The following is a 26,444-nucleotide window of genomic DNA, read 5'->3' as shown; positions in this document are numbered from 1 at the left end:
TGACATTATGTTTGGATTCCTTTCCAAAGCTGAACTCATGAAAACTTTGATAGACTAGATCTGCCCTCTGCAAAATCACCTCATTTCCCTCATTCAACCTCTGGTCCTCCTGCCAGGCATTTCTCTTTTCTCCTCTTTCTTTTTCCCTTCCGGATACCCCCTTTTATTTTCCCATTTACTGCACTGGGAAATCATGCCCCACCATCTTCTAGGCTTAAAAAATCCCAAATAGCCTTTAGCTCATGAATAATTTGGTGACCGATTTCTTCAGCTATCAAAATAATAAAAATAGAGGGAACAGGCCTGGGCTCTCACCTTTTCATCCTCTAGGCTTGAATCCTGGGATGTTAGCACTTACGAGTTGAAAGGGAGCACAGAGGTGATTCAGCCCATAGCTAAAATGGTATAGACATCCCTTTTCTAACATCCAGTGCTTACTAGCCTTAAGGACCCAGAGTGAGGATCTCCAAGGAAGAAGAGCTCTGCACTTCCCAAGCAGCCTTTCCACGGCAGGGCAGTTCTCCTAGTTCAAAAAGATTCCACCAGAGGCTGAGATACATCTCCTTGCAACCACCGGTTTTGTTTTTGCCTTCTGTACTAACCCCTTCCTCATCTACATGGCAGTTCTTCAAATATTTGAAAAGAGTTATATCTCATCTTAATAGAGTACAGTGACATCCTCTCTCACTCTTTCTTCAGGGACCTGAGACCATTTCAGATAGTTAGCTTGATTTTTAGCTGACCATGAAGCCCTTGCCCTCAACAAATTTATCATGGTGAAGGTGTACCTGATGGGGAGACACATTTCTGGGGTCGAAGAGGAGGTGAGGGAGACGAGTGAAGTAGAAATCTTAGGATCCTAATGCAAACTGGGAAAGCTTTTTGGGAACATAGCTACTGACCATTGAGTTTCCCAGGTGAAACTGCCCATAACCGTAGCCACCATTTTATTTAAAAATGATTCTGACCCTTTCCTTCTTACTTACTTGCTCTTACAGTTACTGTGGTTCCTGCTCCAAAAACGTAGTTGTAGCCATTAGTGCCACAGTGCTAGGTCTACCTACACTAACCTCATCAAGACTGTGGGCTGCGGCAGGCAGGCTGCCTCTGGGCCTAGCTTTACGCCCCTGTGCAAGAAGCCCTTGGTAACTATTCTAACCTCTTGCTTTGGCTTTTACTTTCACAGAGTTTCCTCATTTGTGTAGAAAGCGGGGGATGCTAATATCCATCCTGGGGGATTGTTCAGAAGGCAATATGAGTTCAAGTAGGAGACACACTTAATACAGTACTTTGTACAGCACACAGCAAGCATTCAGTAAGAGTTCGTTAGGAAGATCAAGATTAATTCTTTTCATCTTAGAAGATGCATATAATTTTACTTTGTCACATCTTCTCTCTAAAACCTGGAACATTCATAGGTACTTTAAATTATATCCTAAGGCTCCTTTGTCAACTAGTAAAAAATTGCCAGCAGTTAAACTTTGGGAATTTTTCATATATAGGATGCCATCCCAAGAGTAGGGTCGGCAGTTTCAGAATGTTTACTGAATCATAGGACTTGCTTACTACGTTTTATATCTGTTTAAGAGACATAAGAACAAGGAATGATAAATTTTTATGGGGGGGCGAACCCAAAACACAAAATAAAAGAACTCAAAACAAATACAAACTGGTAAGAGGAATTTAGGATAATATGTTGGTGACTTTCACTTATAGACAATTATAACTTACTTGGCTTTATGCTGAGCTTGGTTCCAGATCCAAAGTAAAATATGTTAGAGTTGTACACCGCGTTTACTATCATTACAAAAAGTCTGGGACTTCCTAAAAGGGAGGTGGTTAAACAGAGGAGACCAACCAAGGTAGGTCAAGCCTCACTCAACCCCACCAGCTTCTTGCTATTTTCCTAGAAAATTCAAGAACCAAAGTGAGGAATGAGCCCAGAAGACACATTCATTATCAGAGACAGGCAAGATAAGGGCAACTGATTTTCTCCAGTGGTTTTATCGATTTCTTTTCTTTAGTTTTCTGCTTGGGTTCATTCTTATGTCTTCTGTGCTCCATACACACAATATTTGCAACAAGGACACTGCCAGTAAATGCTTTTTACCTTTTTCTTTTCCTAATTATAAGTGAAAATTCTCCTCAGGTGGACTGGACTGTGAGAAAAATCCTTACTCTCTGCTTTTAGTTCCAGGGCTATCTGGAAGCTTCTCTCCCTGGGTCTGTACCTGGATCTGTGTGCTTGACAACTTGAGCTGGGCTACTTTTAATGATATCTTAAACCACACCAGCTGGTTTGCTGTAGTCTGTATGTATCATCCACCAAGATCCCTGTGTCCTATCTGTCAGAGTACCTACATTACATAACCAAATGTACTTTAACATCCACATCGACACTCTCCTTCCAGCCCCCACAATGAAACCGTACATTTTGGCTTTTGTGTGTGTGTGTGTGTGTGTGTGTGTGTGTGTGTGTGTGTATGCTTTCTGCCTGCATGTTCTCTTTAGCAAAGAAGAAGAAAAGAGGCCTCAGTGCTGGCTGTCATTTGCAAGTCTAGATGAAACATTATTTATGAGCAAAATATTTTGCTGACAATAAGAACAGAAAGGGAAGCTCAGTGCCAACAGTTAGACGCCCACACAGTTTGGATTTAAACAAATCTCAACAAATGAACACAGTTATGAGAAATAAAATAGAGGTGACTTCAGTCTAAGCCAAGTAATTATAATACTTAGGCAGTTTTGGAGGACAAGGGGTTTACTTGTTCTCACTTGTAGAAATGATAAGCAGTGTGTTACGGGAACGCTTTGCTGGAAGGGCACCAGAGAGCTATAGAAAGAGAGCTTCATTTAAATATCTTAAATAGGCACGTTTGTGTTTAGCAGTAGAAATAAGCTAGAATAGGCTAGAAATGTGGCTGGCTAACTAGACTTGGTTTAAGATAGTTAGTTCCTGGTAAAACCATCTTGTAGCATTCGGTCTGGCTCAAATGGAAATGTTATGAGACACAGAGACTCCCTTTATGGAATCTGTTCCTATTATTCAGCATTCTTCTAGGTTAGGATAGCTTCTTCTCCACTCATTTTTCATCAACTCCCCTTCCAAACTTAGCAAAAAGCCTTCTCTTTCTCTTTGGTCTTTGATAAATACTTCTCTTCTTACATTACCCTTTTGGGCATGTGCTGTTGGTGTCTCTCCACCAGCCTCAACCCCAGGCCCATTAACTTACATGTATGTACAGTAGACATTAATAGGTTAATAGATCAGTGCAAATAGAATTTGATTGTGGAGGCCTACCAGGTACAACAGTCAACTGGGTCCCAGATCCAAAGGTCAGTTGCCAGCCTGAACCTGAAGAAACACTGTGATATGCCCAACAACAAAAACCAGATCAAAAGGCTAGGCTGGCAGTGCAAAGAGTTGGCAATTACTTTATGGGTTAGGCCTCACATCATTGCCAGACTATTGTCTGTCTACAAATCATAAATAAACCCGTCTTTATAATCTCCCTTTCTTTTAGGGAATCTTTGCTTTCCACTCTCTACTACAGAGTTCTAAGTGTCAAACATAAGCTTTCAACATATATGTAGAGTGAGTGCTCTCTGATTTCAGATGTTAAACCAGGGTTCACATCTTTTCATCTAAGAAGACTCACAAAGCCCAGGACAGAGACAATTTCTCCTCCACTCTGGGCATCACTGGGTTGTGCAACTAGGGAACTGCTCAAATCCTTGCGTCCTCCTTAGACTCAGTCTACAGGATCTAAATGAGGTATGGAGCTGCAATTATCTGGTTAGTTTGGCTGCTAGTTTGATATTGCTAAAATAATTTTACAATGATTAAATTATCAGGGGAAATTTCTAGTTTTCCACTTTACTTTTGGATCATTTCTTTTCTCCTGGCTAAAGTGGGACCTATATTGATCTAGCTGCCAAAAGTCTTCAAAAATGGGACAAAAATAAATTTTAATATTTTCTAAAGTAGTGAGGATGGCACGAAAGGGTCGTGCCCAGGAGGGATCAGAATACAGATTGTCACATTCGAGGGAACAAATGAGATCCACCTCCAGAAGGTAACTTCCCTGAGGGCAATATCACATTGAGTTTGTTCCCTAATGGGTCCCTGGTCTGAGCATCAAGCCTGGCAGAGAGTAGATGAACAAAAATATTTGTCAGATGAGTCCTGTGGACTCCTCAAACATCAGGCCAGGTAAATTAATGGTTGAGACAAGCTCAGAAAACTGGAGATTTAAGTTTTAGTTCCAGCTCAGGCACAGATAGGCTGTAAGACCATCATAAATTACCTGGTAAATTAGCTGGTAAATGAAGCTATGAGATTATGATCAGTCTCTTCCCCAGGCCTTAGTTCCATCATAAATGGAGACAATCAAAAGGGATGATTTTAAGGGTTCTTTCTGCTCCATGAGGCTATGTCATACAAATTTTTGGCCTAAAGTTTCAGAAACAAGAAGCATCCCCTTGTACTTATGAGTAAACTTTTTTTTTAAAGTGATTTTCAGGGGCGCCTGGGTGGCTCAGTCAGTTAAGCTTCTGACTCTTGATTTCAGCTCAGGTCATGATCTCATGGTTTGTGGAACCCTGAGTCGGTTTCTGCACTGACAGCATGGAGCCTGCTTGGGGTTCTCTCTCTTCCTCTCTCTCTCTCTGCCCCTGCCTTGTTCTTGCTCTCACTCTCTCAAAATAAATAAATAAACATTAAAAAAAAAAGGTGATTTTCAGACTCTGGGAGAGGCTAGTCACAGTTATTTTGGTCAATGATAATTACTTGCAAGTTTCCTTCCATAAATGGACATAATCTTACTTAGCTGAAAAGAATGGTGCCTTAGAGGCTTGTTAAAGAATTAGAAATCTTGTCACTGGTGACTGTACAAATCCAGGGCTACAGGGCCTAGCCAGTACCCCAAGAATCAGTCACACCCCTTTACTCTCACCACATATGTTCTGGGAGAAATACCCAGGGCTCCCCTACATGCCCATTTCACACCAAGACATCAGGTCCTAGCCAGGGGTACTTTTGTCCTCCTTCTATTTGATGCTCATTCACCCTTTCTAAACATTCTTCGTATAGTGTATAATTGGGGCTAAATCAGCTCCTAATCCACAGACATTCCTTAATCCAGGGGTACACTTTTATACTTACTGGGCTTCACAGATAACTCAGTGCCTTGTCCGAAGATAAGCTTTCCTCCCTGGTTATAATTCACACTGTGTTACATATCCTGTCAAAAACACATCCAATCTTCCTGAACACATTTCTAATCCTCTCCCTCCAAACCCACAGCAGATCTCTTCTCACACCATAGCATGAATTGTGGCTATACTTATTGTAACTTTTTTTCTTATAAGGGGAATAAAGTACTTACACAGGAGACTGATAGAGAATAATGAGAATTCCTATTTATCCGAAAATGTTTCTATCCAAACGGATTTCTCGTGTTTGCTTAATGGCTCTGGGTATTGCTGCTCAGGGAAATGGCTTCCTTTCAAATATGTTTCTTGTGGTCTCAGCTAGAAATACTTGGCACACAGGGGTTAAAAAATTAAGGGCAGGTGAGACTCTGGGGAATCAGGCGTACCCGCAGTGACCACAACCTGGGTCCCTGCTCCAAAATTCAATTTCCACCAGCCATCAGTTGTCACACTGGTGACAAACACTTCTACAAAATGGCTTCCCCCAAGAAGACAGCTGGTAAATGAAGACAAACTGCTCATGGGGAAACAATCTTGCTACAAAATGAGGTAACTGCATGATATGAGATATAAGCTTTTCCCTCCCTTCTCTTCTAATTTCTCTTCTTTCAAGACGCCAAGGATGATGTGTGCCAAGAGCTGTACTTCCCAGGCAGCAGGGCCAGAGAGCGGCGCCTCTGGGGTTAACAAAGCCTCGGCCCTCGCTCTAGACTCTTTAGTGACCCCAGTCCTCGGTACCACTGGAGTGCAGGTGACAACTGATCACCACTGCTACTCTCACCTTTAAATTATCTGGTGATTTGAATTCATGAGTCTCCTAGAAAAGCAGTTGTAGGATGTCTGAGCTTGGAGCCTCTTGGAACTATATCCATCACTGGCGTCTACTAGCCTCGGTTTGTAAGTTTACAAAATAGGGATAACTCTACTGAAATCTTTGAGGAAGATTTGCCGTCAGATGAGGTTACTTATTGGAAGTTTGAGAGAGCAGGCAGACCCCAGGCCTGGATTCCTGGTGGGGTCCTGCTGGGTTTCTTCCCCTCTACCCCTCCCAGATCTCCTTCAAGGATGAGAGGCTGAGGAAGATGACTGACCCTTGGTCTGCTCAACCCCTTTAATATTCTTCTGACTCAAGGAGGCCCCCCATAGAAAAGAGATCAGGTCTTCCCTTTGGAGATAATAGTATTCAGTGCACAATTCAAATTACATGCCACTTACTTGGCTTGACAAGCAGCCTTGTCCCCTTCCCAAAGATAAAGAAGCCTTGTCCTTGTACACAGTGATTAGCTCAGCATCAAAAACCTGCCAACTCAGCGTTTCCCCACACCAAGCCCTCCTGAGGAGGGAAACCTCCAGTGCACTTGCTTGGGTGTCATTCACACACACCTATGATTTTCCTCCCTGAATAAGCGATCCCTACCCCTCATTATCCCTTTCTACCTCCCTCTCCATCCCTGCACCTGAGGTCAAGATGGACCCAGGCCTCGAGACGCTCGGGCTCATTCCATCTCATCTCCCTCCCATCTAGTGGTACTTACAGGGCAGCACAGACAAGCTGGTTCCCTGACCGAAGATCAAACCCTGGCCATAGTTATTCCCACAGTGCCTCTGGGCTCTGCAAAAACCCCCTAGAGCTCCCCTGACTTCATCTCAACAGCCCAAGCGACCCAGGACCCAGAACCTGTGTTTCTAGCTTTAGGATGAAAAAGCCAACCTGTTTGTCCTGTCCAGTCCCGGGAACAAAGGGGGTTTGGGACAAAACCTAACCCAACAACCCTGGCGTCCTGAAGGGTGCAGCTCTGCGTTAATGAGCCAGAGTTTTTTTTTCACAGAGAGAGACTCCAGGGTCTGGAAGAGGCTTAAAGAGGTTCTCTCATTTCTCCTCCTGCCTCAAGGCAGAGTTGTGCTTCAATCACCCCTGATAGGAGGGTGTCTGTCTCCTTTCAGAAACTCTCTAGAGAAAGTGCTCTGGCAACTACTCCTGACAGCTCATTTTCACTGTTCAAAAACCTATTAGGAAGGTTCTACCACTAAGCTCGCTCCCTTCTTCTTGCAGTCTTAGCTGCGTCCTATGGGCTGCGTCCTGATGGGGCTGGAGAACACAGCCCCTCCAGCTCTTGTCCAGAGCCTCCGTTCCCAGACTGACATATGGGAGGCAATTCCACTTGCCCTTTAACCTCTTTTCTTCCATAGGCACTGCCCCTGTTTGCCTCTACAGAGACTTTACTGATCCTCAATCTCTGGGTCTGAGAGTTTCACTCAGGGGCTATTTTCAGGCGCCTTATTTCACCATGAGCTTCACCACCCAGAGGAGCAGAAGGACAATTTGGGGGACAAGTTGCTCTTTTCTGTGAAGCTTCCAGCCTCTCTCTGTCCCTGTCCCTCCATAGGGGAAGCCTGTGTCTTGGGGCATTCTGGAGGTAGTCACACTGGGGTCAGCGTGGTGGGAGGCTGTGTAAGGTTTCAGCTACTGGGAGTGCATCCCTCTGAGTGGCCTCAGGAGCTCCAACCACGCAGCTTTCTGCAGATACCTCTCCCCTGCCTCTGACACTTGGATGATTTTGTATTTAAATGAGCAAGGATTCTTTCTATTTCCGCTTAGATACTTTCAAATCCCAGGTGAAGAATTTCATAGAGCAGGCTGACATTCTCCACCCTCCCCCCACCAATGCCGGCTCTTCTCCTGATGCATGACAGAGTCTTGACAGAAGAGCCCGAGGGGCAAAACAAAAGTTCCACTGTGTGTTGGGGATGATGTTTATCATTATTATTAATAGCTAGGGTTTAATGAGCTCCTTTTATGTTTTGGGCACTATGCTAAATACTTTAGCTGTGTCATTTTATCTGATCCTTATAGTAACTCAACAGAGTGGGTATTTGTTTTTATCCTTATTTTATGGATGGGGAAATTGAGGCTCAGAGAAGTTAGGTGGTTTGCCCAAGGTCACACAGCTGAGCAAAGTCTTGGAGCCAGGACTTGAATTTAGGTTTTTCTATCTCTAAAGTTCATTCTATGTCACCTAATCCATAAACACTTGTGTTTAAAATGTCCCAAGGGAACAATGGCATCTGAGGGATGCTGCAGAAGTAGACTCAGCGCTGAGTCTCACTTTCTACAACAGAAATTTTGTTCCCAGATGAGATGCCCAAAGTTCTAATGGTTCTTTTTAGAGATTTAAACTGCAGTGGCAGGTGGTGTGGTGGTGGGTGGGGTGGTCAAAAAAATACTTTCTGACAGCAAACATTGCTAAATTTCAGAATTGATTACAGAGAGGCACTGAGGAATTTCCTGCCCTAGACCATCCCTGGAGGGCCAGGGAGCACACAGGGAAGCCTAGTTAGGGGTGGTATGGCATTGGGTCCCTCTGGAAGTCCTTCCTGACATTCTCATTGGCTCAGTGGTTGTTTATATCTCTATTTCTTTGAAAATGTTGTATATGCTCCTGAGAACCCCTCACTATGAGCTGTAATAACAGATTGTGTGTGCATATGTGTGTGTGTGTGTGTGCGCGCGCATCTCATTTTAAAGCAGAGAAGGAAACCAACTCTCTTTGGCCTGGGGAAAGAACATTAATAAAGAGCCCAAGCAGATGCACAGGATTAAAGTATTTTTCAAACTAATGATTTGATTGATTGCCCCTTAAGGCCCAGCCAAAGAAGAATACAACTTACTTGGCTTCACAGTGAGCGTGGTCCCGTCCCCAAAGGTTAATTTGCCCGCGTTGGTGTTACACAGTGTTCAGTGCTATTGCAATAACCTTGACTGGGGCCTCTAGGAAGACAGGTGGAGGTGGAGGAGGCAAGCAGGAAAACAAAATCTAAAATGACTGCCCATGGCCAAAACAATCTTCTTGTAATTAGGTTAGAACGTGGGATGAATACTAATGACTCGCAACTTCCCAGCCCAATTGTATTTGCCATAATCTTCCTTGAAAGAATGGGCCTTGGCGGGAGCACCTCTTGGGAAATTCACTCAGAGTGGCTACTGCTAGTCTCCTGGGATCCCGTCTTGTTTGTTATTCCTGCAGGCCTTTTGTCTATTTTCATCCAATTCCTGCCTTTTTTCTCCCTACTTTCCGTGGACCTTCCTTCTCATGGAGGTTCACATATTTTCTCAGGGAGAGACTCCACGGATAGTAAAAGCTAAAGCACAATGCTGTAGGGAATATACGCATTAATAACCTTGTTTTCCAGCTGGTATCACGAACCACCAACACAAACCAAGCAAAAAAAACACCACCTGTGTTTTGACAGCTTCTGCGTGATGGAAGACAGGCTTCTTGGGAAGAATAATTAGCCAGAAAGAAGAACTTACTTGGTGTGACCATGAGCTTGGTGCTTTTCCCGAATGTGAGTTGGTAACTCCCAACCCTAGAGTCTACCCAGAGTTTCCTTTCTTTGCAAAATCCCTGCAGATGCTGAGAAAATGAAACCACTCACAGCACAAGGAGCAGTGCTGACAGAAGCTCAGACTGTCACAGTAACCAGAAGACAGGCAGAAGAGCTGTGACAGAGGCTGGCCATGGGGTGGACCATCCCTTGGAGTCCTAGAGACATGGCTGGCTTTCAGAGGCCATCCAGTTCATCCTCCCATCTTCTGCCAAGGTGTTCTCTGACCAAAGACCTATCCAGTCTTTAAGAGCTCCTGGGAAGGTGGTTCTCCTTTGCCAACAGCTTTTGCATTCAAGAAACTGTGCCTTATCTAATTGAAATCTGCAAACTGAAGCCCGAGTTCTTTGTGTCTCTAGCCTCCCTCCTTGAAGGAAATTTCGCGTCAACAGACTCCAAACAGAAACTCATCACGACGTACCACACTAGTCCCAGTGGTTGTTTCTGGGCAGCAAACTGATACTGAAGGAAATGGGTCAAGGTGAATATTGGGTTTATCTGTAATTTGAATTGTTTTTACCATGAGACATCTTCATGTATTTCTTAGACAAATTTAAAATTAATAACAACATTAAATATTTTAAATGGCTCTTGGATCTCACACAAGCCTTCCTATGTGCCTCAGGCCAAGGAGTCTCCACTTTTCTTTCCTAAGGTTTTGGTCTCCTGGGATCAGAGGAGGGAACTGGGCCAGGATGTGTGGTCAGAGCAAGCCGGAGGCACTGAGGCTGGGCTGCGCTATATGCCCATGATTGTCTGCTGGGCTTTTGAATCCTGCCATTGTAACCTGTTTAACTTCCTGCTCAGAACTAGCTTCTCAGCTCTTAACAGACCTTTGTTTGGGGGCAAAGCATTCCTGGGAACATTGAAAAATCATTAAGGGAAGAAGCCATGCAGATCAAAATTAGAGATAGCCAGGGACACTTACTTGCAATCACAGAAAGTCTTGTGCCCTTTCCAAAGATAAGCCTGTTTCCTGAATCCCCACAGTGATTGTCTCTATAACAAAAACTCTGAATGTCTGGCCCAAGTTTTTCGGGATGTTTCCTCTTGTTAATCTTTTTCCCAGATAAAAATCTTCCCACTTAACAATAGTTTTTGTTTTCCTTTGCTTGTCTTTGCCTCCTTCTCCCTGATCCTCTACAAAATGTGGTGTAATTAAGATGCCTCTAGCTTTGACTGTCTCCTGTCTGTAAGACTTTCTGTACATGGAGCTGTGGCCCAAGAATGCATTTCTGAACCACTTGCAAACTTCCATTTTATTGTTAGCCTGTGAAAAATATTCTGAAGGAAACTCCTATCTCTGGCCTCATAGTGAACTCTTTGCTGTGCTAGAACTCAAAAGGAGTGCCTCCTTTTCCTACATGAAGGAAAGGATTTGGAAAATGGCACACAGGGAGAAGGCTTGACACAAGATGTTGCTCTTGGCTGACATACCATCTTTGTTGCCTCTGGCATTTAAATAGGTCTTTACAAAGTTATCTCCCACCCATCCCTGGAACAAGGGAAATGAGAAGGCATGGGGCATCAGAGCCAGGAATCTTAGCAGAGGCCAAATGGGAAAAAGTGGGTCTTTTATGAACAAGTGGAAGGAGAGGGTCATAGGTAGGCTGTGGTTACTTCCAAAACCACTTAGGTTGGAGCCAGAAATCACACTGGGTTTAGCAGTGTGTTCAAATAAAGTCCACTGGGGACAAGCCTGGGGGGAGACCTGAAGATAGACTCTGGGCAAAGTTTCACAATTTTGTACTCTTGATAATATATAAACAATGAAAAAGATAATTGATAGGTAAGCAGCAAAACACTGACAGCAACTTTCCCAGCCCTAGAGAAGAAAGAATTGGCACTTGGCTGAGCTGTGGAAGGACCAAGGACTGAGTCTCTGTGAGAGCAGAAGGGCCCAGGACCTAGACGCTCCCTACATGTCTTAGAGCCTGAGAAACTTTTCGTGCCTGACACCAAACAACTTTGAACTCTGTGAGATTTAATATCAGAAAATTACAAGAGCAGCACTTACTGAGGAGAACATGAAGTTGAGTCCCCTTTCCAAAGATGATTTTTTCAGAATTTGTTCACACTGTGATTGGGGCCACAACAAAAACTCTTGGTGACACTTTTCAGGAAAGCACCCCTTAATGGATATTTCATCTTCCTGGGACTTAACAGATCCCCACACTATCTCCTCCTACTGTAATGAACAGGCTTCATTATCTCTTCAGCCATCTTTCTCTGTATCTCCTGGTCATTTTGCCGGAATTTTATGCTGCTCATTGCAAATGTGCAGAGAGGAAATTGGATGACCTCATTTAACACTGAGGGCAAATTACCAAAGCAACCAATTCACTAGAGTCCTTTGCGATATCAAACACAATTCTATTATGGCAGTCAAAAAAATGGCTGGGCAACAGCCTTGGGGCTAGAAATTCACCCTTCAGAGCCCAAAGAAAGATGGGGGCAGGTCGGGGCCATGTCAGCCACACATCTGATTTTCCACCTGAGGATAGAACTGCATTACAGAGCCCTCCCCTCACCCTTGGCTGTTAGAGTGCCCATGTCACAAAACCCTGAAGATACGTCACCTTAGGTCAAGCACAGGTTTGCTGCACTCACTAGAGCCCTGAGCCAGCCGGAAGTAGTGGGGATCATTCATTTTGGCCCAGAGGGATCCTAATCTCTTGGGAAGTGTTCTCCTTTCACTGTCCACAGATACAGTCTCTCAGCACTAAGAGATGGACACCTAGTGCCATTACCACCAGCCCTGATGGGGTCCTTGTTTGACTCATAAAGAACCAAGCCCCACTGTCTCCTCCTCATTGTCTACCTGACCCCCAAATGCTGTTTATTGCAGTCATTTAAAAAGATTAACATGGGTTGGTCATATTTACTAGATTTAAACAAACTTATGGAGCAATGTAGCTTGTTTCCTGGTCTTTTGGCATTTCCCACAGCTAAACCATTCACAAATAGGCTATCCTATTTTAAAGCTCCTTAGGTTGGTCATTTCATAGTCTCAATTAGAACCCAGTCAGTCAACTTGACAATACATGCCTCTTAATATGAACTTTTCGACTGACATTTGGACGGGCCCTGTTGTCTCCAAAATGGTGCTGTGGAGGAACTAACACCTTGGGTGCAACCCCCAGGAATGCTAGCCTCCTGAATTCCTTATTTCCATCCTTCCCAGTGGGGTATGTGTAAAGTTTTTACTCCCTACGGAGGAATTGATTGTTAAACAAAAATCTAGCCATCACACCTGCCATTTTATTTTAGTCTGAATTTCCTTTCAGGTGTTTATAAAGCCATCTGGGACCATCAATTTATCTCTGAATTGTTTTAATCCCCCATTGCATTTGAATAGTAGAGCTATGTTTTTAGCGAAATTTGACACGTATGGGACAAGATGTGGACATTTGTCAAAACAGGAAACTGTGTGGGTTTCGTACTGGATCTATTAAAATAAATACATATGCAGGCATGAGAGACAAAGAAGGTACCTTATACATATTAGTAGAATTTAAAATGAGATGGATTCTCATTTTTAATAGAACGAAAGACAAGTTTGTTTGGTGGGCAAGATCACAGCAAACACACAAATCATTGCAGAACGTAGTTTAAGAACCACTGTGGCTGTAAATAACTCAGGGCCCCAATTTCTCTTCGGAAGAAGGAGAGCTAAGCTACCACATTAAAGGCAATTTGGGGAGGTCTCATTTTGCATCTATTTGTCGTTATTGCTCTATTCTCAACAATCATGAATGTTTCATGCATTTGCAAAAGTCATCTTTCAAAAGGTACATTTGTCTACATATTAAATTAAATCTTCACTAACTTCACAGGATTTATTTGTTTGGTCAAATATAAATAGAACATGGCCACTTACTGGGCTTTACCACCAGCTGGGTTCCGGCTCCAAAGAAGAGTCTGTCATTGTTATTCCCACAGCATTTCCTCCCTTTACTGAATCCCCTAGTAAAACCCCACCAGACACATGGTGTGGTGGTGAGGGGGCAGTTGGACTCCCTGTGATTTTTTTTTTCCTGTGTCTCTGGAAATTGGCCTTTTAGGGTAGGGAGAAAAAAATTGGTTGTGCTACATAAAGCAAAACATTTTTATTTTAAAAGACCAAACTTATGAGCTTTTCAGAACTTTTTGCATTTGTAAGTTTAACTCTGCCAAAGCTGAATCAGATAATTTGTCAACTCTTGCTCTCAAATGTGTGAGCTCAGCCTTAGACGCACAGGTCTGCAGGGATGATGCAGTCCTATTCTACAGGGATGTTTCCCAGCAACAGAGACATCTAAACTCACATCCAGACTCCCCCCAAACTCTGCAGTCCTGTCCCCTATTCATTGGTCAAGTTATTTCACAGCTTTCTTCCTGTGTAATAGTGTCTATGTGGTAGCCAAAGAAAATATTTCACCAGGGAGGAGTAATAAAACGTAAACAGTCCTATCATTTCCCAAAGAAGTTCCACCGTGAACTCATGATATCTTAGACAGACAAGGGCAGGGAGTTAGGATGCACCATCTCCTGCACATTTAGAAAGTCAAGTCCTGAAACAAATGGAAGAAGTGAACATTTTTGTTATAAGAATGGTTGTATCCTAAAGGCAGGCATAAGAACTCACAAGAGCCCCTTTATCACAAAGCTGTGCATTGGTTGGGTGGTAATATACATCAGGTATTGAAGAAAAGACATAGGGTGAGCCTCTAAGACAGTGGTACCAGGTCTTGGTTAAAAGTAGAGCTTGAGTGTCAGAATTGTACACTCTGAGAGAGGAGACTCGATCTCATCTCTGACATGACTGTGACTTGCTGATTCTTCAGATTTGGAGAGAAAGAATTCAAACCTGAATTTTTGACCCCTCAGCCTGGGAGCAGTAGGTGTCCAGAATGAACCAAAAGGACTCATTGTAGGGGAAAATGAAAGGGGAGACAAACGTAGGAAAGACAGTAAGGTGCTACAAGGGTCACAGTTTTAAAACTGAGTTAACCTACTCTAAGCCTCCTCTCTGTCCTCCTCCAGCTCTGGGTCAGTTCCGCCCGACTTCTTAACAATCTCCCCCCTGTAGCTCTGCAGTCTTGTTTGGAAGAACAAGACAAAGAAGAGATGGCTGGTAGGAGAAGGTGCTTGGACCAGCTGACACACAATTGTACAAACAGGTTAGCAGAGGCTGTCTCTCCCCAGGTAAAGGTACGACCAGAGCAGATATGTGGCCTGGAAATTGAATTCACGGAGCAGAAAGCCTGCAGCATTTAGATAGGAACAACATTGCCACAGAAGTTTTTCTTCCTAGGATTTATCTCAACCTTCGTACTCTTTCCCCTTCTCGGCTGTAGCATGGTAGGAAAGGGATGACCGTGGGGGTACCAGGGCAGCCCCGGCCCTCCTTCTCACCAGAGTGGCCATTACTGGCCACTTGTCATGGACACAGAACCCCACTACTCACGCACTTGGCTTCACAGAAAGTGCAGTTCCGGTGCCAAAGATGAGCTTGTTTCCAGCACCCCCATAATTCACACAGCCCTTCAGAGCCTTACAATAACCCGCAGGAAGGGGCATGGTGGGATGGGGTGAGGATGGGCCTAGTCTTTCTAGGCTAAGCACGTCTCTGTCCCACCACTGCAAAGGCCAACTTGCCAGGTATCCCTTCAGCCTCCACATTTCCTTGACCTGCCCCGATACTGCCTGTTAAGTTCCATCCTTGTGGGACTTGCACTAAGGTCCAGAACCCGAGGTGATGCACCAGCAAGTGACTGGAAGTTTTGCAGGCATCCAAAGACGGGAGCTAGAGGCAGTGATGTGGGGAAAGCTGCAGACACCCAAGACAGGAGCCAGAGGCAATGATGTGGGGAAAGCTGCAGACACACTACTTTTCACCCATTGGTCTTTGACTGTGGACCTTTCTCTTTTCTTTGAATTTGCTTTTCCAGTGGAATGAAGCCGGTTCTATCCTTGGGAAAGAAGTCTAACTGTATCAGGGGGAATTAGATACTCCCCAACAAGTCAGCTCTGCTCTCGTACAGGGCTAGTTAAGTATTATTCATTCTGGAAGCAACTAGACCAAACAAGAGAGCTGGTGGCTGACATTTCCTCTCACTGGGAGTGAAAACCCCATTTGGGTTGAGTGCATTGTCTCCAGCAAGCCAGATTGTTCTTAAAAATATAATTTGCGTGCTATGCTTCCTGTATTATTCAACTCATGTCTCCTCTCCCTTACAGGCACCTGAGACTTACCTGGCTTTATAATTAGCTTGGTCCCAGAGCCCCAGATCAACCGATAGTTGCTATCCACACAGACACAAAAACCTTAACAAAAACCTTCACTGTCCTTCCGGGGAGCCTATTAGAGATAAATCCCAGATAAAAAGTCGAGAGCAAAGCACATAAAACAATGTAGGAATATTGACTACTGAAGATTATTTGCTCATTTAATTATATTTGATTCCCTTGCCCATTACAGATTCCACACACAGATGGTAAAATTGAATGACTAAACATCCAAAGTCAATCTAGGTCTCTCTGCATATAAGAGAAGCATAATTCATAAAGTTTTCAGATCGGCGAAGTTGAACTTGCTTCGCCTTCCCCAATATTTTAAATAAAAATGCAAAAGAGAGGAACAGATCATTTGTCTGGAGTCGTAATGCATCTGATTCTCTAGCGTCTTATTTTCACTGCTGATAAGATTCTAGTCAGAACCGTGGCATTCACACATAGGTTAAGCCGATTTGGTTTACAGAGAGTTCTACCTGTGAGACCGGAGTCCCTAGGGACCCAGGCAGGTGGAGGCGCCGAGGACCCTACAGAGCACACTGTTAGGCGGCCTGCGGTACCGTGAGGAGGTACCAAAGCAAGTTGGCCATTTAATAGAAAACACCTTTTCAAAATCGCTGCTTGGTTTCCAGCACTTACTTGGAAACACTTGTAATCTGGTTCCAGCCCCAAAGAAGAATTTGCCACTGTTGGTGAACACTGTGATACCGAGGCCTACAAAAACCCCCGAGCACAGGATGCAACTGATAACTACCAGCTACAAAAACTTGGAGATCCATTTAAAACACAGCGCAGTGACACAGTCCATTTTTGTTTTGGTTAAATTTCAACCCCTGCACATTCCCATGGCCTGTGCCTACTGTTTTCAATTCACAAAGATGACAGCTCAAAATAATTCACCCTAAGAAAACAGGGCGTCTCAAGCTCTAATCTCAGTTCTGGTTTTTTTTGGTTTGACTTAAATTATTTAACTTGTCTGTGCTTTGGCTTTTCTGTCTGTGAAATATGTCTGATGATGTGTGACCCTGTTTATCTTATTAGAGCATGTTGAGAAGATAAAAGGGCTGGGGGTAGAGCAGTGGGTTCACGCCAGAGAAACGCATTTTGAATAATGTGGGGGAAATGGGCTTGTTCAAGCCAAGATATTACTAACAGGAACGGGGGTGGGGTGGGGTGGGGGGAATATGTTAGCCGAAGTTTATTGTCAAAATCACTAACGAAAGGCTTTCTTAGTAAAAACTGAGGGAGAATAGATCTGTCTCGTGTGTTTTTTCACAAGAAAGTTAGCAAACACGACCACTTAATGTGCCAGAAGGGAAAGGCGTGGAAAAGGTCAGCTGAATTCTGAGGCCTCACTGCCGGGGGGAGAGGGGGAGGGATAAGAAGAAATGACAGTCCCCACCTCCCCTCACCCTGTCCCCCCCCCCCAGTGGTGAATGAGCATCGATTAGCTTGCCATGACATGCCAATTTCCCTTTGCTGTCGGTGGCATTAAATGAAATCAGTCAAAGTTATTTTTAAAACGAATTTCACCATCTTAATGGTCAAACTGGCAGTGTAGCTAGATCCGGAAACTGTATACGCTCAGTACTCCCTGGGAAATGGGGGATAAAACAGAAGCCCTCGATATGATTTACAGACATACTCATGCACAGAGAGGAAAAAAGACACTTACGCGGTATGACCATCACTTGAGTGCCGGACCCAAAATGCAGCATATCCCCAAAGCCTGTCAGTCCACAGTGGCTGACGCTACTACAAAAAGCCTGCTGTGAAACGTCTCTTCAGAGACAATGTGTCTCGGGTCCCAAGGTGGAAGCTACAGTTTCCCAGATAGGAGAGGATTCAGACTCATGTACCATGAAAACCATGGTGTTCCTTACTCCACGCAGATCTTCCTCCAGGGGGTGTTCCTCATCCAGGGCCCCCTGTGCCAGCCTTGATGTAGGCGTTCGGTAGCCCATGGTGGCCACCTCCACCTCCATGGGGACTCTGCTGGGATCTGCCTTCAGGGAGGATTTCCTCAGGTGCCTGAGCCATTGAGGATCACCGAAGGAGCCAAGAAACTTCTCCAAAATACAACGGATGGGCTAAAGAGGCAGGCAGCAGTGTGTGGTGGGGTTGGTGCTGGGGTGGACATGGTTGCCAGGAATCAAAGGAGAGAGAAAGGAGCCAGTGATGGAAGGGACAGACCTGGAGTGGAAGGGTCTGAAAACCAAAGTAAGAAGGAGTAGACACACACCAACAGCTGATGTTGAAATCTGTCGTGCCCTGCTTTGTGGGAACACAAGAGTTCTAGGGGAAAGAAATGCTCCTGGCTCCGTCAGTTGCCCTGACCTATTTAGTACTGTTCTACCTCCTGTAACCACCTCTCACGTACGGCAGAGAAGACCCACACTACAAACGAAGATCGCCTCCTTTTCTCATTTCTGTATCACAGAGCAATCTGACCAAATGTTCTACACGAAAGGGCAGGAACAGCAGCCACAAAAAGATACTCAGAATCTGCGTCTCTCCTTCTAATTAGGCTGTCAATCTGTTTAGCTAATAAGTCGTATGAAGTGTCTTAATCTCTTCCAAGGAAAGGAGTCATATAAATGCAAACTAGCAGCAGCAATCAGTCAAATGGCTTGCTGGGTATCTTTCCTTTGTGTGAATAGAAGGAAAACTTTCTGTGTGGAGAGGAGACAGACTGGGGGAAAAACAAAACAGCATTTGTTTTTATTAGGCTGAGTCTATACAGCACAAAGTAAAACAGATCTGGCAATTATTTAGGTAATGTGACAGTCAATTCAAGCAATTTTGAGCGCAAAGAAGTTTTCACAAGGAAGTGCCTAAATATCTGGATCAGCTGCTGACATTAATCAAATTAACTGGACAATTGTGCTGTGTAGACACAAACTAATAAATGTGCCCTGAAACGGTTCTTCTGAAAGGGTTACATTTTATAAACTTAACATTAAAACTGGTCCAATATTTATATCCACCGTCTTCATTTTGGCACTGCAATTGACATTTCCTAATTTTTTTCTTTCAAAACATGTCTTACATTTAGAGCCAGGAAAGTAAGGGTGACCTTCTCCCTGGAGAGTCTTATCAAGTTAACACACGGAAGCTCATTTAGAAATTCATTAGGAGTCTGGGATGTGAGAGCTGGTCATTATAGATTAAGGGCTTTCTCTCAAGTGGTAAAGGACTTACAGGGAATAACGGTGAGTCTTGTTCCAGTCCCAAAGACAAGCTTGTTTGTTCCAGAATCAGCACAGTGTTTTTGCCCAGTACAAAAAGACTATACTCTGCTAAACTTCCTTCGTCTTCTTCCTCTATAACACTCACCAGGGGTATGCTGCACACATTTCGACTCCTATTTGGTGATAGCCTCTTAAAAATCATCCTGTGGAGGGGCTCCTGGGCGGCTCAGTCGGTTAAGCGTCCGACTCTTGGTTTCGGCTCAGGTCAAGATCCCACGGGTTGTGGGATTGAGTCCCGTGTCGGGCTCTGCACTGACAGCACAGAGCCTGCCTGGGATTCTCTCTCTCCCTCTCTCTGCCTCTCCCCCACCCATTCTCCCTCTCTCTTTCTCAAGATAAATAAACTTTAAAAACCAAAACCCCATCCTATGTAAAATGCTGTCTTCCATGTTTCTTGACAAAAAAAAAAAAAAAAAAAATCCAAGTCACCAACAGTTTCTCTTCTTTCCTCCCCATTTTTTCTGCATTTCAAATAAAAGCTTGCTATTTCCATGCTTGAAAGACAGTTTTCTCCCTGAATGACAGTTCTTGGAGAATTCTAGTAGCCATAGGGGCGGTTTCTACTCTAGTGTACTATTAGGAAAATCACTTTTACTTTCTGTGAGCCTCTCACATTGGATGTTTTTATTTCTCCAAGGTCAGCCAAATTTATATTCTCTCAGTCTTAGCCTAGAATTTCCAGACCCAGATCACCTCCAGTCTTTCTGCCCTTTTTGCCTCTAGCTGAAACCAAATGGGTTAGAGAAGACCCTATTAGCCGGGCTTTACACACATCCTACTAGCTTGTATAAAAGGAAAATAAAACCTAACAATCAAAGTCCTTGGTTAGAAATTGAGAAGGTGGATAAGATGACCCTCAAAAGGAATGTAGTGGGCACTTGTGCCTCAGTCAGGAACATTCAGACCCACCTGGTTTTACTTGTAAACTTGTCCCCTGCCCAAAGATGAACTTTCCTCTGCTGCCAGAGCCACACTCCACTGCTGCGCTTTACAAAAACTTTAGGATAGGATTTTTTCCTTTTCCTTCCTGCCAGCAACCTGATCTAGTAATAATAACTGATATTTGTTGAAGACTTACTATGTGCCAGCCACTAGGCAAAGCCCTTTATAGGTGTTAACTCTTTTAATCTGATAATTCAGTGAGGTAGGTAGTATTATTATCCCCATTTTACAGATGAGAAAAAGGAGGCATAAAGAGATTAGGTAACCTGCCGAAGGTCACATGTCCAGTAAATAGCAGAGTTAGGGTTTGCCCAGGCAGTTTGATTCCAAAATTCATGTTCTTAACCACTATGCTCTTAGCCATTTTTTCTATTTTGGGTTCTCCTTTGAAGTGTGTATGCCAGTAACATTGACAAAACAGTTAGCTCACTGACCCTAATAAATGTACCCTGAGCTGGTTCTGCTGAAAGGCTTACATTTCACAAACTGAACATTAAAACTGATTCAGTATTTATACCCAGTCTCTTCATTTTGGCACCGCAATTGACATTTCCCATTTTTTTTTTCTTGCAACGCATGTCTTACATTTAGAGCTGCAAAGGTAAGGTGACCTTCTCCCTGGAGAGTCTTATCAGGTTAACACACAGAAGCTTGTTTAGAAATTCATTAACCCCTATATCAAAGATGTCTTTCCTGAAGCCCCTTGGCTCCACTGTGAACTCCCCTTCTTCTCCCTGAGCGTTGCCAAGCCTGGAACTGTCCTGGGAGCTAGCCCCAGCCAAAGCCACAGCAAACACTACTGGGAACAAACACAGCCTGGTTATACAAAGCACAATTCCAAACAGGGTAGGTGGTCTCTAAGATGCTCTTGGAGATTCTTGGAGAGAAGAACTTCTTGGGGGAGGCCAGAATTAGGATGAAACCAATTCCTTTCCCGTTACTTCTAACAAATCCACTGTAAGGCTGTAAGCCAAGGAAGGCTGAGAGAAGGAGTAATTATATGGCAAATCTGAGTCATCCTGGGTTGTCCTTGGTGGGGAGGTGCTCTCCAAGGAGGTCACAGGGATGGCCCTGAGTCCTGGGAGTTCCCGGCAGTGCTTGACTTATCTTTGCCTCAGGGGAACAGTATTTACAATGGCCCATGCGAAGCTGGCACAGTATGCATGGAGGAGGCCATGAAACATGATGCATATTCCCACCTTCTCCAACTTTCAATGCTCCCTAACAGCCCTTTTTTGGAATGGGCCCACCTGTTTGCTCTATAAGAAAACAGTCAGGTACTCCAACTGCCTTCCTACCCTGCATTCCTGGATCCCTCTATCTTGTCATTTTGACTGAAGGAGATGCAAGGGCTCAGCTTGGGTGGAGGGAGAAAAACACCACCTGCAACTGCACATTTTAAACATTAGGGCTCAAAAGGGAGAGATGGTTTCTGAGATATTGCAAACTGCCCAGACAGGTTTGAGAGAGTTAATTTGAAGACTCACTTGGATTTACTGCCAGACTTGTCCCCAATCCCCAAATCAGCTTACGGTTGTTGCCAATATTACACAGTCATAGAAAGCCTTACAGAAACCGACCAGGCCAACGTGTACCAGGAACTCCCTTTCAATCCCCCAATCCAGGCAGCGTGCTCCTCCAGCTGGGACCCCAGCCAAAGAGGCAGTGGAGGGGACTACGTATTATTGTGGTCAATTCATAGCGTGGTTGGGACGGAAAGGCTCTTCTCGGATTAAACAGTGCATCCCTCCCCTCTAGACCAACCCACTCCCTGACCAGGAAGGAGTCGGGCAATCCTGACAAAGCCACTGGAGAAGGACTCTCCTGACTCCAGTGCTCACCCAGCCCTGCACCCAACACAGTCAGGACTTTCTCACCCGACGGTTAAGACAAAAAGCACAAGGAGCCTGTTACTCTCCAATCCATCTGTTCCTGTGCCCGGCCATCACACATGTGCCCATTTTCACATGTACCTATGGCATATGTATAATTATGTACCTATGGCACAGTATAATCATGAGGATTCATAATCAGAATTAACATAAAAAATAAAATTGGGTGGAGAAAACAGCCCCCAAATGAAGCTCAGTGCTACGGCTTCCTTTAGAAATTAGAGCACTCATTATGGATTCAGCAGAGATACTCACAGGATTTGACCATTAACCTTGTTCCCCCTCCAAATGTGAGCTTGCTGCCTGCATTATTATTCACACAGTGATCTTCAGCTCAGCAAAAACCTCCTAGAAACTGAACTAAGTTTTCCCTAAAGATCTTCTGGAAGGAGCGATACCATGAGCACAGAGAATATTAAGTAATTGTCACGGTAATAACCTGGCACAGAATCTTAGCACCAGCTTGGATTTCAGGACTGTTTCCACGTTGGATAAATGAAGGATATTCTTTCTAAATATTCTAAAGAGGGAGTTTTCCTGTACAAGCCCAGAATGCTGACTGCCAAAATCCTAGTGTATCCTCTGGTGTTTTAGATAATAATTCTCCAGGGGTTCTGAAGATCATATTCCTCGTTTGGACAAAGGAGGAATAGTTCGTGTCCATGGCACCACGCCAAAGCAGTCAGAGATATTGTCGTCACCGTGGGAGAGACTGAGGGTGGCTGCCAGGGCTCCCCTGGCAGGGGTGGGGGTCAGCATGTCGGTCCATCCCTCAGGGTGCTGGAGCCAGACACCTCTGACCGATGTCCAGCTTGTGGAACAGCAGAGGGGATTCTCACCTTTTCTCATTCCATAGAACTAAAGACAGTTGCAGGCACTGGCCAGCCCTGAATTCACCAACTCCAACTCCAGCCCTTTCTACTCCCTGCTCAGATGGTCACCAGGACAAGACATAGATCTTTGTCCTAGTGGACACTTTTCCATTCTTACTGTCCCTTTCCTCAGGTAACACAGGTTGAGAGCTAACCTGAAATGTTTCTCTTATAGGTAGCTTCTCCTATTCTGTCTAGGTGAATCTTTTGAATCTCTCTTAACTTTGAGGGTAACTTGAAGGAAAATCTGAGAAGAAAAGTCCATGGACACCCCTGCTGAGTGTATAGCATGGTGTCCTCCCTTTTCCTCACCTCTGGCTGCTTGGAGGACCAGGGGCTTAACAAGAAACAATCAGGAACATACCATACCAGGGGGGAAACAAGGAACACACAGGTAATATGGCAGCCGATACATTTCCTTCTTGGATTTAGTCAGTGTTTTTTCTCCTCTGGAGAATATCTTCCTGTGGATAAATCCCTCCTTCCCACATCCACTACAGAAGCATTTCCTTCCTTCCTACTTTGCTATTTGCTTGCTGGATCTCTCTTACCCAAGCCTCTTTAATTTTTAAAAAGGGATATGATTTCTCAAGCTCTCCCTATGAAATTCAGTGCGGTGTCACCTGTGAAACTCAATGTGTTTCATGTGTGCTAGTCTGTTTACAGTTGCGGGTCCATGGTGACTGATTTATGAACACCAGGTATTGGTTTGGGCAAGTGCAGGCATTCAGGGGAAGTAGGTGCCTCATTTGTCTCGAGCAGAGCATTTGTGGAAGGGAACAAGTAGGAATACATTTAGAGAACCAAAATGGCCAGGTTTTAGAGTCTTAAGTGACAGGCTAAGAAGTGGACATAATGGTTTCTCAAAATATGAATGCCCAGATGAAATGTTGAGTTGGACAAAGGAGGGAGGCCAAAAGAAGGGTGGGAAAAGCAAGTGAAAAGTATGGAATGAGAATACAGTTTTAAAAGAAGAGAATATGGACCAAGGAATTCCTACAGTGTTTAGAGGGGTCTCTCAAGCTTTTTAGCTAATATTTTTCTAAGGATTAATACAATTCAAATGAAAATGGTGGTAAATCCATCATGGTGGTCCTCAGAAGTCTCCTTTACCTCTTCTGTCTGGAGTAGAGAGACCCAGAATTACCACTTTAGGGAGCAGTAATTTTTGCTTCTGTAGTTTATAATGAATATCTCTCTTATTTTACCTTCTCTTGATCCTTGAACACCAACAGCTTTAAAAATAAAGTCTTGTCTTGTCTGTAATACTCACTTGGTAAAACCGTCAGCCTGGTGCCTTCTCCAAAGATGTATTTGTAGTTTCCTGAGTTGTCACAGTGTTATGTGGCTCTACACAAACCGACATAAAGTTACCATTTCGTGGAATAGGTTTGTTATCAATTAGTAGGACATCATATGCACTTCCCATTGGAAGCTACTGCCCTCATGTTTTTCCAAAAGGAATTTATTTGGGATAATTATCTCAGTTCATACATAAAGTCTTCATTGGTTTGATGAGGTCTGAGTTTGCACAACTTCCTCAATTTCATGCTATGTTTATCTTAAGTGTGTTTATTAAGTAAAGAGGATAAAATAGCTAAAAGAGGCTCAAAACATCTCAGGATTTGAACATCTAAATGATTTTTGACCCCTTTGAAGTAGTCCCTTTAGGACTCTCAATGAGAATCAGTTTATGAGCCACACAAACACACCAATGATACTATTTTATATTCATACCTCATTTTGGAACCAAAATAGTACCAGTAACGAGTTTGAGTCCCTCCTTTATTTTATAAATCATGGCTCTGAAAGGCTTGTGATTATTAACAAAAATGAAATCCACCTTCAAAGACAGAGGCATCATGGATGGTACAAAAAGAATGTGTCTTAAAAAAAAAAAAAAAGGATGTGCCTTGACCTTTGAGGGTGGATTCAAAAGCGAAGGGGTGCCATGGGCAGTGTTGGAATAACCTGTGTGCCACTTGAAGCTGAGTGGTTTGGCTGGGCCACTCATTTAAATGTATCAACTCCATTTGTTGACAAATCAGCCCCATTACATTATTGTCACACCTGCTTCAGGCACAGAGGGTTGTCGACGAGAAATACCACAAAATGTAAAGTGGCAGGCATTGCTACAAAGAGTATGTCAGCATGGAAAGCACCCAGTTGCTGTGACTCTAATGGGAAAGCAAAAAAACAACAACAAAAGCACAACCAAAAAACACTGAATTCTGCAAGGTGCGGGGATGGCCCGTAACTCTTCGATACTGCTTTCTATAATCCATCTCTATTACCCTGTCCCTGACAGCTTCACAGTTTGGATAAACATTCTGCTTTATCACAGATAATCCGGTGGAGGTGGGGAGCTTTTCAGGGTGTCGGGATTCTCTGCTCCTCCCACAGGGACAGCTCAGTCAGGTGAATGGGTGAAGTGGGTCCTCTCGGAGAAAAGGGGGCTGTCCAGAAAGCCATGAGAAGCTTTTAACTCCTGCTGCTCAACCCTCATCCGAGTCCCCAGTCCACTTGCCAGATTTTTCACCTCTACCCGGTGACACGGGCATAAACTCAACTGGGTCCCCGTCACTTGTCTGTTAAGGACACACTTCCTTGGCTACACACTCCTGCTTTGGTCACCTCCCTTTCCACTGGTTTGTTTCTGTCTCTAACACAGAGCCTTTCTTTCTCTTATCTCTGCCTCTTTCCCAAAGCCTCAACATGCTATGTGGATTTTTGAGAAACACCGCCTGTGGTATTAATACAATTTATCAAACTGCCCATAGACCTGATAACCAAATCCAGCCTCTGGGGAAACATGTATTCATATCTGGCTCACACATCTGACACAGTTAATGCCTGCACGCTAAACGAAGCAATTAAATTCAGCTGTGTTTCAACAGGCCCCACTGGGTTTCTTTCCAGAAAGAATAATTAGTTAACCACAAGAACTCACCGGGTGTGACCAGCAGTGAGGTGCCTTTGCCAAAGTTGACTACATACCCACCGTCTGAGTTCCACAGTGCGTTTTCCCTAAATAAAAAGCCCCTCGCAGTAACCACTCTGCTGCCCCCTCATGTGGTGCTCCATTAACTCTAGTGTCTGAAAACCAACCACACAGCAGCCACACAGACCATGGCTCATCTACGACACCACTGTTGAGAAGGTTGCCCACTCACCACAGTGAGGCGGGTGATCACTCCTGAGAAATGCCATCCTGGGGAGAACTTTGTTTCCTGTTATGAAGCCCAGAGTTTTCTGCCGTCCAGCAGAGGGAAGTGCCCGTCTGGACTGAGGACAGCCAGGGGCATAGACCAGGGGCAGTTTTGAGGGTCATGGGTGAAGGGTGGAAAGACACCACAGAGAAAGAGGCTGGTGAATTTCGCCTCCTTCACTCTGGGTCATCCTTGAGTCCTGCTCACCGATTTAGTTTCTGAGACCACCCCCCCAACTTACTTGGTTTAACAGAGAGTTTAGTGCCTTTTCCAAAGTAGAGCCTGCTTTGGCTACCTCCGTAATTCACACAGTCATACGAGGCCTTACAATAATCAGGAGGAAGGAAGGACTGAGGGGGAGACTGGAAGAGTGAGGCCACTTTCCGCTCTGGCAGAAGACTC

The 26,444-nt window shown here is 44.2% G+C and overlaps 1 protein-coding gene across 1 annotated transcript in view; it reads right to left on the bottom strand.

Annotated features, from left to right (window-relative positions):
* The window catches only part of LOC102961379 (M1-specific T cell receptor alpha chain-like), a 476,819-nt gene that overhangs the window by 30,018 nt on the left and 420,357 nt on the right, over positions 1-26,444 (bottom strand). Inside the window, exon 3 of the mRNA XM_042989229.1 lies at positions 8,884-8,940. Within this exon, the coding sequence (XP_042845163.1) occupies positions 8,884-8,940 (57 nt within the window). The remainder of the gene's footprint in view (positions 1-8,883; positions 8,941-26,444) is intronic.

Source organism: Panthera tigris, chromosome B3, assembly GCF_018350195.1.
Source record: "Panthera tigris isolate Pti1 chromosome B3, P.tigris_Pti1_mat1.1, whole genome shotgun sequence".
Classification (NCBI taxonomy): Eukaryota; Metazoa; Chordata; class Mammalia; order Carnivora; family Felidae; genus Panthera; species Panthera tigris.
Note: the sequence above shows the minus strand (reverse complement) of the source record. Positions and strands in the feature narration are given on the sequence as shown.